Source organism: Schistocerca americana, chromosome X (assembly GCF_021461395.2).
Source record: "Schistocerca americana isolate TAMUIC-IGC-003095 chromosome X, iqSchAmer2.1, whole genome shotgun sequence".
Taxonomy (NCBI): domain Eukaryota; kingdom Metazoa; phylum Arthropoda; class Insecta; order Orthoptera; family Acrididae; genus Schistocerca; species Schistocerca americana.
The window spans coordinates 753,950,160-753,966,533 of NC_060130.1; the positions used below are offsets into that span (position 1 = coordinate 753,950,160).

The window sequence follows — 16,374 nt, forward strand, 5'->3', positions numbered from 1 at the left end:
AAGAAAAAAGAGAAGAAAAGAAAATCCAGAATGCTCTATCATGTTCTGTCAGAATAAATCATCAGACCTTGATTTCAAGAATTGCACATAATAGATTTAAAATTCTTCTTTTTAAAATTCAGTCTTGATCGCACCGCATATGCTACAAGAACATAGGTGTGATCAAGACTGAATTTTGAAAATAAAAATTTTAAAAATTTTTTGATCACTGTTCCAAAAATATTTATTAAAATTGACATAACAGATTACTCAAAAAAATATTTTCCCTCAATTTTACAAAAAAAGCTATCACTTATCTCATGGCAATATGTAGTTAGGGAGAGAGATTACACTGGCTTAAAGGTAAAGGATTTTCCTTGTGTATTCCTGGGTGCCAATTTCAGGTAAAGTACTTAGAACATTCAATCACAAGCAGTTTTGACACAAAATTAGAATTTCCATGAGGTACACAAAATGCAACTATTTAATTATTTTAATAATGCCAGTATTGTTTTGTGACCGAGGTGGGCTGGTTTTGTAGCATGGATGAGTGATGCAGAAGTACCTAAAAGAGTATCACAAGGAAATCCAGGACAAAGAGGGTGTGTTCAGCTGAGAAGCAAATGGGAGGATGGTGTGACACAGAATCTCCGAAAAATGGGTTGATAAATGGAGGAAAACTGTTGAAGAGACCAAGGCTCACAATGACCTGTAGAGCCACAGAAGCAAGAGAAGAAGAAAAGGAAGAAGAAGATATTTTTGTGAAGGTTGGCAATGTAACCTGCTACAAAAAGATGTTTAATTTTATAGTCTGTAATACAACTACCAATATATTTTGGTGATATTGTAATGTTGACACCTATATGTGACTATGTAGACCAGGCTGTTCATGCTCGTCGGGTCCGTTGTGAGCTGCTGAGCGCTCCCTGCTCCAGGGACCCGTGTCGCTCGCTGTGACCATTCAAGTGGGCCGGCATGCCGGCACTTGGGATGGCTGTCTGAGGCAGGCGGCAAGGCAAGCGTTTTGATGTGCCAGCTGCGTCTTACAAGATCGACAACCTCATACTCTTAGCTGCTAAGACGTGGTGATAAGCTACACCAGGAAATACGATGTTCAGGAGATAAATAAGAAACAACTGTTTTACAAGAAATTGCATACTAAATTTATTGAGCCTCTGTAGCTTGACATTTTCTTTTCATTACAAGATCAAAAATATCAGGCGTCAAAGTGTTCGCAGCATTAATGTGGAGGACGGCCTTCATTGTTGCATCCTGAAGAAACAATCGTTCCTTACTTGTTACTCTCTTCATTGCTGAGAAAAGCTGCTCACAACAATACGTAGATCCAAACATGCACATGATCTGAGCGGCATTGTTGTGAAGCTTGGGAAATTTTTTTGCTGTAATGAACAATACTATCATGACAAATCCAACGTGTCGTAGTACCTCTCTTTCAACAAAGTTGAATTTTGAAAATGAATTATCTCCAATTGAAGTGACGGTGACAAGTCATCAGGGGAAACTGAAAAAGGAGTGCTTAACACCTTAAGTTCCATTTCCAAACTAGTGAGGTCTCGGAATCGTGTTTCAAACAACATGATGAGCTGCTTTAACTTTGCTTGGTAATCACCGAAAGTAGTACCTTCAGGTAGTTTTAAAGAAGCAAGACGATTGAAGAACGCTAAATGTCCATTACTCATCTGCCTCTCAAATAAACGTAACTTTTCCATGAACGCTTTGATCTGGTCGTGCGTGTCAACGATTAGCTGCCCTTTGCCCTGCAGTGACAGATTTAAATTATTCAGATGCATAGTCATATCAGCTAGGAACGCCAGGTCTGATATCCATTTTATATCTTTCAGACAACGCATTGCTTCCCCTTTCATTTCGAGAAAAAGGGATATTTCCTCACAAATGGCAAAGAAAACATCAAGAACTTTTCCCCGACTCAGCCAATGAACTGTATTGTGGTAAGGTATATCCCCATACTCCACTTCCATATCTTTCAGGAATCCTTTGAATTGGCGATTATTCATACCGTGACATCGCACAAAATTCACACACTTCACGACATCTTTCATTATGCCATCTAGCTCTACTGTTTCAGCACACAGTGCCTCTTGGTGAATAAAACAATGAAGAGTCAAAATGTCTTTCCCGAATTCGTCCCCGAGTTTATTTTTCAAACGAGAAGCAAAACCTTGGTGACGCCCGATCATTTGTGGTGCACCGTCTGTCGTTACAGAATGGAGCTTATCCCACACCAAATTCATATTGTCCACTGATTCACAAACAGCTTCAAAAATGTCACGTCCTGTTGCGGTGTAATCGAGTGGTACCACATCCAAGAGTTCTTCAGTTACTTGCAGCTCCATGTCGTCACCTCGCACAAAGACTGCAAGTTGAGCACAGTTCGATATGTCGGTGCTTTCGTCAAGCGCTAGCGAAAATGCAACAAAGCTCTCCGCCTTTTTCCTGAGCTGTGTGTCTAAATCCGTTGCCATATCCAGGATTCGACGAGACATTGTTTGCTTCGACAGCCAAACCCCTTCAATTGCCTGCACCTCCATTGGAAACAAACATTCTGCAACTGCTACCATGCACGATTTTACGAGCGGTCCCACCGAAAAGGCCTTGCCACTTTTTGCAATAATGTGAGCGACCCTGTAGCTTGCTCGAATTGCAGATTCAGTAGTGTTTTCTCCGCTCTCATTCACCTGAAAATTATAAATGCATTACAGAACACTAACTATGTCGCATGTTTTGATACCCTCTGTATTACAAAACCGTTTTTGAAGTTATGTCTCCTAGTATGTCGTTCTGAAGCCTGGCTACCAGTTCTCTGCGTGCAATGCCTTCTACCTGATCGTTGTGGGCTGCATGAAGACATGTATAATGTCGTTGTATATTGTACTTCTTCGCAGAATTAAATACTTTATGACATAGAAGACACTGCGGACGGCCATCCCTCTCAATGAATGGAAAGGTATCCTCCAATAGAGGTACAGTGCTCCCGCGGCTAGTCATAGCTGTCACTGAACACGAATTATTGCGTCAGTTGCGGCTGCATGTGGCCAGGGGGCAGTGAGTTCGCTTACCCCCTCCATGCGGGCTCCGAGCTGCCGCAGTGAGCGCTCCGGAGCGCTCTGGCTCCCTAGAGCTGGGTTGGGACAGCCTGATGTAGACTTTCCCTGCATATTAGAATATCAAATTCTTGTCAGGTTTCAAGCCAGATCAAACTGTCATCTGAGCACAATATTTCAGCGGTCCACCTGGCCGCCATCATCAGGTGAGAAAAGCTACACTGCTCTCACTGATTACTGATTCCACTCACAAATGACTGCATCTTTATATGCATCGGAAGTACAACAGTGCACGCGCTCAGTCATTCTTGCTGCCTTCTGGCACAAAAACGCCTCTGGTGGTGAATACTCTCGAAAATGATATATCATTACAAATGATTATTCATAGCCACCCAATTCAGATGGCGTTGTTTCTTCATGTCTGATAAAACAGGATTCCACATTTTACTTAGTGGGTATCCATCATCACAATTAATGATATTATCTGCTAGTCTGATTTTGACAGATTCTTTTAGAACACAATCCCAATACCATGAAGCATTTGCAACTACTTGCGTCTCATTATATAGCATCCTGTGGCCCTCTGTAAGGCGACGCTCAGCCACCTCAGATTGAGCTGGTTGTAATAATCACATGTGGCAATGATGTTCAATACACCTGGCGTTGACGGTACGAATTATTTGGCCAATATAAATTTTCCAGCACTCGCACGGTATTTTGTACACGCCAGACTTCCTCAAACCTAAATCATCTTTGACAGACCCAAGAAGTGCCCGAATCTTAGCTGGCACATGAAAAACACATCTGATCTCATATTTCTTCAAAAGTCTACCTATCTTGGTGGACGCATTCCCAGCATATGGAGGAAAAGCCACAGACCTAAAGGTGTCTCCAGAAAGATCAATTAGAGGTCAAAACTCAAAAACACGTAGAATTTGTCAGTCTGTACAGCCGTTATTATTGAACATGTCCTTAAGATGTTGCAGCTCCTGTGGTGAATTTTCCACAGCCGAGACAGCATATGCTTGTTTAACCAAGGTCCGAAGGGCTCCTGTACGGTGGAAAGGTGGATGGCAACTGGTAGCATGTAAATACCTGTCAGTATGAGTCAGTTTCCTGTAAACCCTGCAGCCAAGAGTTCCGTCTTCTTTTCTATAAAATAGTACATCCAAAAAAGGTAACTTTCCCTCCTTTTCAATTTCCATTGTGAATTTGATATTCAGATGGAGAAGCTCAGCCATCATGTTCTGACATCCACCTATTTTTTATTTGATGATAAATATTTTGAACAAACCGACAGTGTGGCTATGGGGAGTCCTTTATCCCCCATAATCTTTTTATGGAGGACATTGAGGATATGGCCCTGAAAACAACTTTTTTGAAGCCTGCGTTTTTTCTGAGATACATTGACGATATGTTACTTGCTTGGCCACATGGAATAGACTCTTTGCACCGGTTATTGGACCATTTTAATTGTCTCACTCGACCTTGGTTAAACGAGCATATGCTGTCTCCGATGCTGAAAATTTACCCCAGGAGCTGCAACATCTTAAGGAAGTGTTCAATAATAATGGCTGTACAGACTGACAAATTCTATGTGTTTTTGAGTTTTGACCTCTAATTGGACCTTCTGGAGACACCTTTAGGTCTGTGGCTTTTCCTCCGTATGCTGGGAATGCGTCCACCAAGATAGGTAGACTTTTGAAGAAATATGAGATCAGATGTGGTTTTCACGTGCCAGCTAAGATTCGGGCACTTCTTGGGTCTGTCAAAGATGATTTAGGTTTGAGGAAGTCTGGCGTTTACAAAGTACCGTGCGAATGCTGGAAAATTTACATTGGCCAAATAATTCGTACCGTCAACGCCAGGTGTATTGAACATCATTGCCACACATGATTATTACAACCAGATCAATCTGAGGTGGCTGAGCATCGCCTTACAGAGGGCCACAGGATGCTATATAATGAGACGCAAGTAGTTGCAAATGCTTCGTGGTATCGGGATTGTGATCTAAAAGAATCTGTCGAAATCAGACTAGCTGATAATATCATTAATCGTGATAATGGATACCCGCTAAGTAAAATGTGGACTCCTGTTTTATCAGACATGAAGAAACAATGCCACCTGAATCGGACGGCTATGAATAATCACTTGTAACACTACATCGTTTTCAACAGTATTCACCATTGGAGGTGCTGCAAGTCTTTTTGCACCAGGGGGCAGCAGGAATGATTGAGCGTGTGCACACTGTATCTAGCACATGCGCTGTTCCGATGCATATAAAGATGCAGTCATTTGCGAGTGGAATCAGTTATTGGCAAGAGCAGTGTGCTCAGATGACAGTTTGATCCGGCTGGAAACCCGCCAAGAATTTGATTGACACCTATATGTTTGTTTTACACATCATTTCTCAAGCAAACTGCAAATTCTGTGAATTTCATGGCTTTAAGAAACAATATTAATTCTCTTGTTCACTTCTCATACATGTGTGGCAAACTTATAGTGAAAAAGCAACAACAGAAAATCTCAGACTTTGTCAAAGAAGTGTATTTTCTGTCCTGTCACAAAGGTTGGACAGCATGAGAAGACAAGGGCCTCATGCTGAGTGTGCTGAAGTTGGGAGGAAGGACCCCTGCCTCCTACACAAATAATGAGACAGTTGTGCAAAAGACAAGCACTGGTCTCAAAAAATCTGACCAATTAGGGCACTAAAATCTGGAGGTAAAAATGTAAGATTCAGTTCACAGGTGGACCAAAAAAAAAAAAAAAAAAAAAAACCCTCTGCATTCACTTCACATGAAATCTGGCATTATGAAACGATTTATTAAATCCCTACCAAAAGATGGTGACACTTGATTATATGGTGGAAAAGTAACCATGGCTACAAAGGGCTAAGATGAAAGAAGGGCATTTTCTTCAGCCCTGACATTTGCAAACTAATGAAATATGCAACACTAACATCAACTGAATGAAATTTAAACATAATCTTGGATAATCTTTAAATAAGTTGTCAACAAATTTCTTCGCAACTGCGAAGACCTTGATTGTGAGAATTAGAATGAAGCATATTGGATAGTTTATAGTACTGTATGCCTCAATGAGCCTGAAGCTGCACTTCCTAGGTGCTATGTGTGAGGAAGAGGGAGAAAGGTTCCATCAAAACATGAAACAAATGGGATGTGAGTACTGGGACTGATGAGATGTCCGCATGATAGCTGACTACCATTGGATGCTGCACAGGGGGGTGTCCTCAGTCAGTGCATAGAACAAAACGAATGAAGGAGAGAAAGAAGAGACATTATGACTTATGGCTTTGTATTAGACCTGAAGAACATAATACTCCATTATAATGTTAGGAATGCCTTATTTTATCATGATTTCTTATTAGCTTTTGTTGAATGTATGTGTTTTGTATGAATTTTCTAGATCTTCATTATTACTTTGTGAGAAAACCTTAAGTGATAGATAGAAACTCTGCATTTCTGAACTTAACTTATATACAGGGTGTTACAAAAAGGTATTGCCAAGCTTTCAGGAAACATTCCTCACACACAAAGAAAGAAAATATGTTATGTGGACATGTGTCCGGAAACGCTTACTTTCCATGTTAGAGCTCATTTTATTACTTCATCACATTAATCATGGAATGGAAACACACAGCAACAGAACGTACCAGCGTGACTTCAAACACTTTGTTACAGGAAATGTTCAAAATGTCCTCTGTTAGCGAGGATACATGCATCCACCCTCCGTCGCATGGAATCCCTGATGCGCTGATGCAGCCCTGCAGAATGGCGGATTGTATCACAGCCGTCCACAATACGAGCATGAAGAGTCTCTACATTTGGTACCGGGGTTGCCTAGACAAGAGCTTTCAAATGCCCCCATAAATGAAAGTCTAGAGGGTTGAGGTCAGGAGAGCGTGGAGGCCATGAAATTGGTCCGCCTCTACCAATCCATCGGTCACCGAATCTGTTGTTTAGAACTGTACAAACACTTCGACTGAAATGTGCAGGAGCTCCATCGCGCATGAACCATATGTTGTGTCGTACTTGTAAAGGCACATGTTCTAGCAGCACAGGTAGAGTATCCCGTATGAAATCATGATAACGTGCTCAATTGAGCGTAGGTGGACGAAACTAAAATGATTTTATATATAAAACTCAATAGCACCAGTTGTTGCTGAAGGAAAGCAATGTAGGGCTTGATGAATTTATTCACATATTACAAATGATACTGCAGCTTCACTCTGAGATTCAAGATATCTGGAAACAAACTGAAACAAAACAATTCGTAGTCTCTTCTACTCCACTCAGATCTGCTTTAATTTAATCACAAATAGCTTTCGTAAATAAGAAATATGCTACAATATGCTCCTTTAAAGGCACTCAAATATTTATACACCAAGAGCACAATGAAGTGTCAGTAATACCGATTTAACAGTTGCTATTCTTTCAACTTTTGCCTTTTAAATGCTACTAAAAAGTAGTGACCACAATTAATGTAACATAAGGCAGTGGTAATTGAACAAAACCTTATAATTTACTCATATTTGATCGATAATTTGGGAATGCTTTTAATTACAGGAATTATTTTACGTACCCCTGTACGCCGATCTTTGATGAATACACTGCTGTCCCAGTATCCATCCAACGTTGCCAAGGTTTCCTTCCCCAACTTTAACTGTCCCGATATCATGTTTGTCTGTTCTGCACCACCCAGAAAGGGCTACATGTACACAAACAAAAATTGTGTTAGAACAAAAGCAATGGTGATCAGTTGCACCTTGAAAATACTATGTTGAATGCTCAGTAATAAGAATTTTTCATTTTGCTTTTACAATAAGAATTTTCAAACAATTCTGAAAATCTTCAAACAATTCCAATAATAATAATAATAATAACAATCTATACCAAACTAGAATAAAAAAACTGAACACTATATATGGTTCTGAATGTTGCAGAAAAGCATATCTGGTATGTTCCAAAGTAGTAGCCACATACATTACTGTATGAGTAAATGGTAAATATCTCTGCCAAGACTCGAAGCTCTTCTTCATAGTCACAAATGAATCTCATGTAGAATTTACAAAACATGAAAGCAGAATAAAGCATGCATTTATTATGAGACTACCAAGGAAGCAATCTGACATAGTGTCCCATTTCCTCACACACTTTGAAAGCATCCTAAGGCATATTTTGATATACTTACTACAACTATGCACAGAGGTTTTCAAGTGTTTGCATGCTTTACATATCATGGAAGAAGGCACTTTTCTATTTCATTGCAAGTGAGTTCAAAATTTTACAACACAAATGATGGCTACAGACCATGATGCATTGTTTATACATATTTAACCTGTGGAAACAAAAATCATTAGCCTGTGATCTTGTAGTACCATATTGTGCCTTCACAAAATATACAGAAATGGATGAGGTCACAAATGATGGCATCTCAAATCTAAACTCTGGGCTGGATCATGATACTGTCATGTGCAGAGCCTTATCATTACAGTCCACACATTACATGAACAAAAAGACTGCTCTTAAAACAGAAAACCATACACCACTATTTCTGCATACAACTGTAATAGTAATTAAAGTAGTGATTATGCACCAGACAAATACATGGGTTTAATGTGAATGCATGTACAGACAACTTCATCTATAATCTTGACTTCTATAATCTTGATTTGTGAAACAGTTACATGGCATGGATGGTATTTGTTGACACAGTGGAGATCCTATAAAGACCCTCCCCCCCACCCCCCCCCCCCCTCCCTACCTCCTTTCCTGATGCACTACTGTTCATGAAATATGGTTTAATGTCTTCAGCCTCCATTGGGACTGCTGAGGCCTGTAAAAATCTTCTTCTTCCTCTACTACTACTACTACTACTATTACTGCATCTATTAATCTATTACCACCACCCACCACCACCTCCGCCACAGCCACAACCACCACAGCCCAGTGTACTTTTTCCTTGGAATACTGGTCTGCTACTTTCTTCATGATTAGCCAGGAAAGAGCGTCCATGTTCCTATGTACCTAACCAGTCTTTGTCCTTTTCTCTAGCTATAGAGAGACTAGATACAACATCCATAAAATCATATTCTGCATTCTGAGAAAAACTACAGATAAACACCTGATTTAAACCATGTATACTTCTAGTGTTGATAGGCAAAGTTGGTAAAATAAATCCTGTAATTTCCACACTATTTTGTATTTCAGCAAGAGGTTTTTATATGATTTTTTTAACACAAGACACAAATTCCTAAGCATAGTAGTATTAATTTTTCAGTGTTTCACAAATTTAGTGTAAAGCATGCACACTACAAGTCACATGTTTTGTATTATAGGAGATAGTGGCTTTTTCTTCCAGTTTGAAGCCTGACACATACACACCCCAGTCTGAAATTGTTAAAACACTCAATTATACATTATTGTGTAAGACCATAATATGCATAATTGAAACTGTACATCATGCTTGAAACTGTACATCATGCTAGTATTGTCAGTTTTTTCAACAACAGACTTTAGAAAATGCATAGGTTTTACATGATATCTATCCAGAAGTAAAAATGATGGAAGTTTGGGCTTACATCCCACTGACAATGCGGTCACGAGAAACAGAGCCCGAGCCTGAATGGGAGAAGGGCCTCACTGAATTATTCAATATATAACTAATCTGCCCATCTGCATTTGGGGTAAAAAATCATGGATTATGAGTTAATAGCCATCTGGTTAGTGACTTTTTTCTTCATACTACTTTAAGGTACCATCATCAGGGCTTTATTTCCCAGTATATTTTCTACTACTTGATGTAATGCATTATCGGTAAACAGCTGCCCTATCTCACTTTTGCCACAGAATTTCCCCATTCTAAATTTGCATTTTGATTTTCACTCAGTGTATAATGTGGCTGATGTTTTCCATCAATTGTAATTCAGACATCACAAACACTGTATGGTACCTAACATACAGATTCATCACTCTCAATAGTGTACTGCCATTACTAAACATTTCGCTACAGCCACACACCCTTATTGTGCTCACTTTGTGTTTTGGCATATTGACTGGAGAAGAACAAAAGACAAATGATAGAAATACAGCAGCACTACAAGTTACAAAAGCCACTTTATTCACTATCTGTAATTTATTACTACCCTGTAATCTGCCTCTCAGAAGCCACATTCTGAACTGGTAGCAACTACACTACTTTAGGCCACGAATATGTCAGCACCAGTGTATGCTAGACTTTGGAGACAAATAACACATCATGACTAAGATAAATTGCAATGGTTTTGTTCAATATCTTGTTTTGATTTACTGTCCACAGTTGCAAGTATTTTGCGCAAACCGAGTCAGTCTTTACTACTAATTCAAATTCAATTGCATAATGAATTTATGTAGTCTTTCACATCTGCTTATCAGGTTTAACATCAGTAGGCAACACAACGTAAGAGGAGTGGTGCAAAAAAACCCACTCTCAGATCCTGAGAATACCCAATCATAACAGGTGGTGCTCAGTTGGGAGATGGGGTAGTTATATTCATCTATTCTAGAAGCAGCAAAGAAAACTGATCACTATATAATTTTCTTGCATCATCTGATAAAAGGTGGCAGCACTTGCCAATCTGTGTGAATATTTGTTTTCCTTTTTAGGATGCATAAATGGGCAATAAGGTGTAAAAGGTGCCGGCACTGTAAAGGGCTGCAAAAGTAGGCAACTAAAATTGCAATTGGTGGTGTTTATTTCATGTTTACTTCACTTTCTAAGTCATTTACATTCTTTCAGAAGATGTTTATTCCCCGTTGTACAATGCCTAAAGTGCATTACTTATAATACAGCATTATTACTGAGTTTCATTAAGAAGTAGGTGCATCTTTATTCTTGTAATCAAACTCATTTGTAATTTCTGAAACGGAAAAATAAAATATGTATTCAGATGCATTATATTTACTTCAACAGACACAATGTTAACCACCCTTGGACATATGTATAAAAAAAAAAGTTCTTCACGGGAACAATAAGTTACTAGAAAACTTTAATTCTTCTGTCTATGGTAGTTTTATCTGACTTTAGAATATGGATTCATTTTTCCAATCTGAATTTGTTAATCACCTTTCAGTTAAGCTTCTCTACAGAGAAAGGCATGTATGGCTTCACAAATGGAGTCCTACAAAACTTTTCTTTGGAAACTATAATATTTTGTTGTAACAGTATTTTTCCATGCTGGGAGACCCACATTCATAATACAAAGCTGAGATCTACATAAATTATCTCCAATAGACTTCAATAAACTGCACATACACAAGCATACTAATCGAGGGCCCAAATGCCACCGCAACACACACAGACCAGATGATATCCAAACGGGCCTAGAGCTGATTCACAGCAAACAGTTTATGTCTTAATGGCACAGTACATACTATCAAATAAAACAGGTTTCTGGTACCACATGTAGACTTTCATGGTCATACACTAAATGAAACACAATGTGTCAAAGTCCCCGACAACACGTAATAATTGAGTTAACATATAAACAAATTAATAAAGAAGAACACAATTTAAAATTTCCAGAAAAAGGTTACAAACAAAATAATTAAAAACAACTATCAGGCTCATTATGAAAACATGTTTTAAAAGTTGGAGAGTCTAGCCGCAGCTTGTACGCTGACGTGACAGACGTCATGGGGTACCTTGTAATATTTTGTCAGGCCACCTTTTGCACAGCATAGTGCAGCAGCTCAATGTGGCATGGACTCAAGTCATTGGAACTCCCCTGCAGAAATATTGAGCCATGCTGCCTCTATAGCTGTCCATAATTGGGGGAGTGATTCTGGTGCAGGATGTTGTGCACAAACTGACCTCTCAATTATGTCGCATAAATGTTTGATGATATTTATGTTGGATGATCTGGTTGGCCACATCATTGTCCAGTGCATTCTTCAAGCCAATCATGAACAATTGTGGCCTGGCGACATGATGTCATTGTTTGGGAACCTGAAGTCCATCAACGGTTGCAAATGGTCTCCAAGCATCCGAACATGACCATTTCCAGTCAATGATCAGTTAAGCTGGACTAGAGGACCCAGTCCAGTGAACATGGCTCACACCATTATGGAGCCAACACATGCTTGCACAGTGCCTTGTTGACAAATTTGGTCCATGGCTTCTCGGGGTCTGTGTCACACCCTAACCCTACCATACACTCTTATCAACTGAAATCAGGACTTATCTGATCAGAGTATGGCTTTTCAGTCAACTAGGGTCAAACCGATGTGGTCATGAGCCCACAAGAGGTGCTACAGGCAATGTTGTGCTTTTAGCAAAGACACTCACATTGGTTGGCTGCTCCCGTAGCCCAGTAATGCCAGATTTCACAGTACTGACTTAAAGGATATGTTTGTAATATGTTCCACATTGATTCCTGTGGTAATTTCATGTAGTGATGCTTCTCTGTTAGCACTGACAATGCTACGCAAATGCTGCTGCTCTATGAAGGCCGTTAGCCACTGTGGTGTCTGTGGTGAGAGGTAATGCCTGAAATTGGTATTCTTGGCACACTCTTGACACTGTGGATCTTGGAATACTGAATTATCTAATGATTTCTGAAATGGAGTATCTCATGCGTCTGGCTCCAACTCTACCATTCCGCGTTCAGAGTCTGTTAGTTCCCGTCATGTGGCCATAATCACGTTCGAAACGTTTTCACATGAATCATCTGAGTACAAATGACAGCTCTGCCAATGCTATGCTGTTTCATATCTCTTGTACACAATACTACCACCATCTGTATACACGCATATTGCTATCGCATGATTTTTGTCACCTCAGTGTAAATATATTAGTCAATACATCATGAAAAACTAGTATTTTTACACGAACAAATTTATCTATGATCAAGGAACAAGAATGAGATTTCATTTCATTTAATGCATAAAATGTTTGCTAACTCATTTATGAGTGTGTATATAAAGAAAGAGCACTCTATAAATGCAGGCCTGTATTGAATTATATGTCTATGACTTCATTAATTCTACTTAAGTTCTTGATTTTATTTAGCTAATGTGTCATCTATCATTACACAAATGATCTGTGAATAAACAAACAACTAATTCATTATTTAATCAATCAAGAAGTATAATTTGCCATGTTTTGCGTTAAACAGCTGAAGAGCTAACTGTATTTTGCATTCTTTCACTCCTCACTCCTTTACAAAATTATCTTCTGGAGCAATAGAGATCATGCAGCAACTTCTGCAAGGAACTTAGAAATGTGACACACTCTTCCTGGTACATTTATTTTCAGTTCTATCAATGACTGGTGCTAGAAATCAGTTTCAGATTAATTGCAACACAGCAACAATATTGTAGACTTGGTCTATCTGTCTAGACTTCAGAAGGGGGATTCTAGATCCTATACAAGCACTGAACTGGGCACTTCTACTGATCCTAAGGGAAATTAAAAATATGTATTATCAGCAAATTCCTTCTACTAATCATACAATTTTCTATATTCAAGATTCCTGTAAAATGACTTCAGTGTTAAACAGGCCTCTAGTGTTACAGCACCTAGTTGGCTGTTAGAATTTGATATGTACGAATGCCATCATATAAATATAAAGTGTGCAATAATGTACAAACAGTAGTGACAAACACACACTGCACCTTGTGCTGTGACCATTACACACAATGGCTACCATCCTGTTTTAATGACCATAACGAATTTTACACTTTTGTCCACAGTGGTGGTGGTGGTGGTGGTGGTGGTGGTGGTGGTGCACTGTGTTGGGTGTGGCTCAGTCTGAGCCTACAGACAAAGTTTGTAGTATTTGACTGGTCCTGATCAATCTGTGCTACAGGGATGGCCTGTCATGTGCTGCCATGGTAACCACTGTAAGGCAGCCTGCATTGTTGAGCAGTACAGTGCCACTGGACAAAACAAGCAATTTCTGTTTCTACAAAGTATTAAGAGGAAACACTAATTATGGAGGTTTTATAGGGTGAAGTACTGCCCGTCTTCCAGGCAAATCCACATGCCACATGTTAGTAGAATAATGCATAGGTACATGTAGCAAGAAATGCACAAAAATCTTCTACACTCTGCCAGGCAGCTACGTGCACACACACACACACACACACACACACACACACACACACACACACACACACACACAGGAGAGGAAGGTTGATGAGGAATGGCTTTGTCAGCAATTTGCTCATGACAAGCCTCCACTCTCTATGAGCTCTTACACAAAGCACACGGAAGAGCATTCGGCAGCTATATATGTGGACACTCTGATTCTTTGACATTAACATTAATGTCAAGGCTCTGTTTTCATCGCGTGGAAGCTTCACACCATGCAAAAGTCTTGAAGTCAGAGATTGTGTATAGTTTTGTAATCCTAATGATTTGCCTATTACCATACATCTAGTAAGTTAAATGAAATTCATTTCAGTCACATGTATCCTTCTTTGTGTTGCAGTTTTTCACCATCAGTAGTGCATAAAAGGTTACATTGGTGCTTTACAATGCAATACAAACACCAGAAGTGTTAGTTATTACTTCACAGCCAACAAAACTTTTGGACTGTCTCCTACAATTATTTTCATAATACTTTAACGAAAAATAATTTTTATAGTAACGTTAAAAAAGATAACACCAACCTTCAATTTGAACTCAATTTCAGTGCGGTATCCTGTTTTTTCACATTCTATTGTGACCTTCCCACCCAATTCCATAGTTAGTGTTCCCATGAGGATACCTTTACAATGTGCATACGGTATGGTAATGCTATAGTCTTCACCACGTGGAAGGAATGTTAGAACAGCCACTCCATCTAAAATAGCTGATGTAGAATTCCCTATAATCAATAAATGAGTAATTATGTCACTATTAAAGTGTTGGAAACAAATCAAGACAAAAGTATTATGTGAAAGGATTCCTCTTCTGTGTACTGATGACAGAAAAAGAAAATAGCACATTAATTGGCATTTTATCTCCACCTATTTTACTGTGCCAGTTATGCAATATTCTAATACAAATTTTGTAACTGGAATTTTGATGCAGCACTGAATTCTTTGGCAGTAATTAAAAACATTATGAAACAATAACCATCTTGTTAATGAGTAAATGTTTTTTTTTTTAAATTGATAGACTAATTAGTATTATAAGATGTGTTCAAAAACATGCAATATTGCCATACTACAACAGGCAAGAAATGAATACACATTTTACATACATGCAGTGTTCAACCATTTAATACAAAATTGATATTCTGATCCTGAAGCCTGTTGAAAAGCACTGTTTAGAGACTTTAACCATGCTGCTAACATATACACAGTAGCAGGTAACACAGAAATCTCTAAAATAGCAAAATTAAAGCTTCCACTGATTAAAACTACACGTCTTCTGGTTGTTTGCAGTAAGTGAGAATTAGGCTGTAATGTTTAACTACCAATGTGTGAATTTTTTTCAGTGTACTTCCCTAGCATGTGTTACTGCCGTGAAAACTGCAGGCTGATGCAATGAAGAATCGAAGGAAAAGAACAGCCTACATGAAAATAGGACTAATCTCATTCAACAGCCCTGTTTGTTAAGAACGTTGTGCACATTACTTATAAAGTATTTGAAGCAATTTACTTATAGGTTGAGCACTGTATCTTCTCACAAGCAAATGTATGATCATAGATTATGCACAACAGTGGCATGTCTGAAGCATGCTATTGATGACTTAAGGACACAATAGAAACAATCTCATCTCATGGAAATGGAAGCTATTCTTTGAATACAAGGTTAGTTCTGTTACATTAGTACCACCACAGTTTGTGTACCCAGTATGAAAGTGTTAAGGACAATACGACAAAGTAAAGCATGTGATTAGAAATTTACAGAATAAATACGAAGATAAAGACAGGCTTACAAAATAACTATGAGAAGTGTTCAAATGAAAGGTATAAAATGTAATAACAACCAAACCATTTGAAATTTGCATATGCTGCTTTGGGATAACTTAGTGACACAATTAGAGACACAAATGTAGTGTCATCACCTCACCCTAAAAAATTGAAAGCCACGCCCTCAGCAGGCAAAGTGATGCTCATTGACTTTTTCGATGTCTGAGGTCCAATACTCATCAAATTTCTTGAGCACAGAAAAACCCCTAACAGTGACATGTACTGTGACATTTCATAGCCTAATGTAAATCAATCAGGAGCAAATGGCCTGGGCTGCACATGGAAGGGGTGATTCTGCTCCATGATAACATGTGTCCACACATCTCAAACGTCACACAAAGTGCAATGGC

At 38.9% G+C, this 16,374-nt stretch overlaps 1 protein-coding gene across 1 annotated transcript in view; it reads right to left on the reverse strand.

Moving 5' to 3' along the window:
• Positions 1-16,374, reverse strand: part of LOC124556513 (oxysterol-binding protein-related protein 8) — a 218,285-nt gene that overhangs the window by 45,772 nt on the left and 156,139 nt on the right. Inside the window, exons 13-14 of the mRNA XM_047130467.1 lie at positions 14,735-14,931; positions 7,665-7,790 (exon numbers count right to left, since the gene is read on the reverse strand). Coding sequence (XP_046986423.1) covers positions 7,665-7,790; positions 14,735-14,931 — 323 coding nt within the window. The remainder of the gene's footprint in view (positions 1-7,664; positions 7,791-14,734; positions 14,932-16,374) is intronic.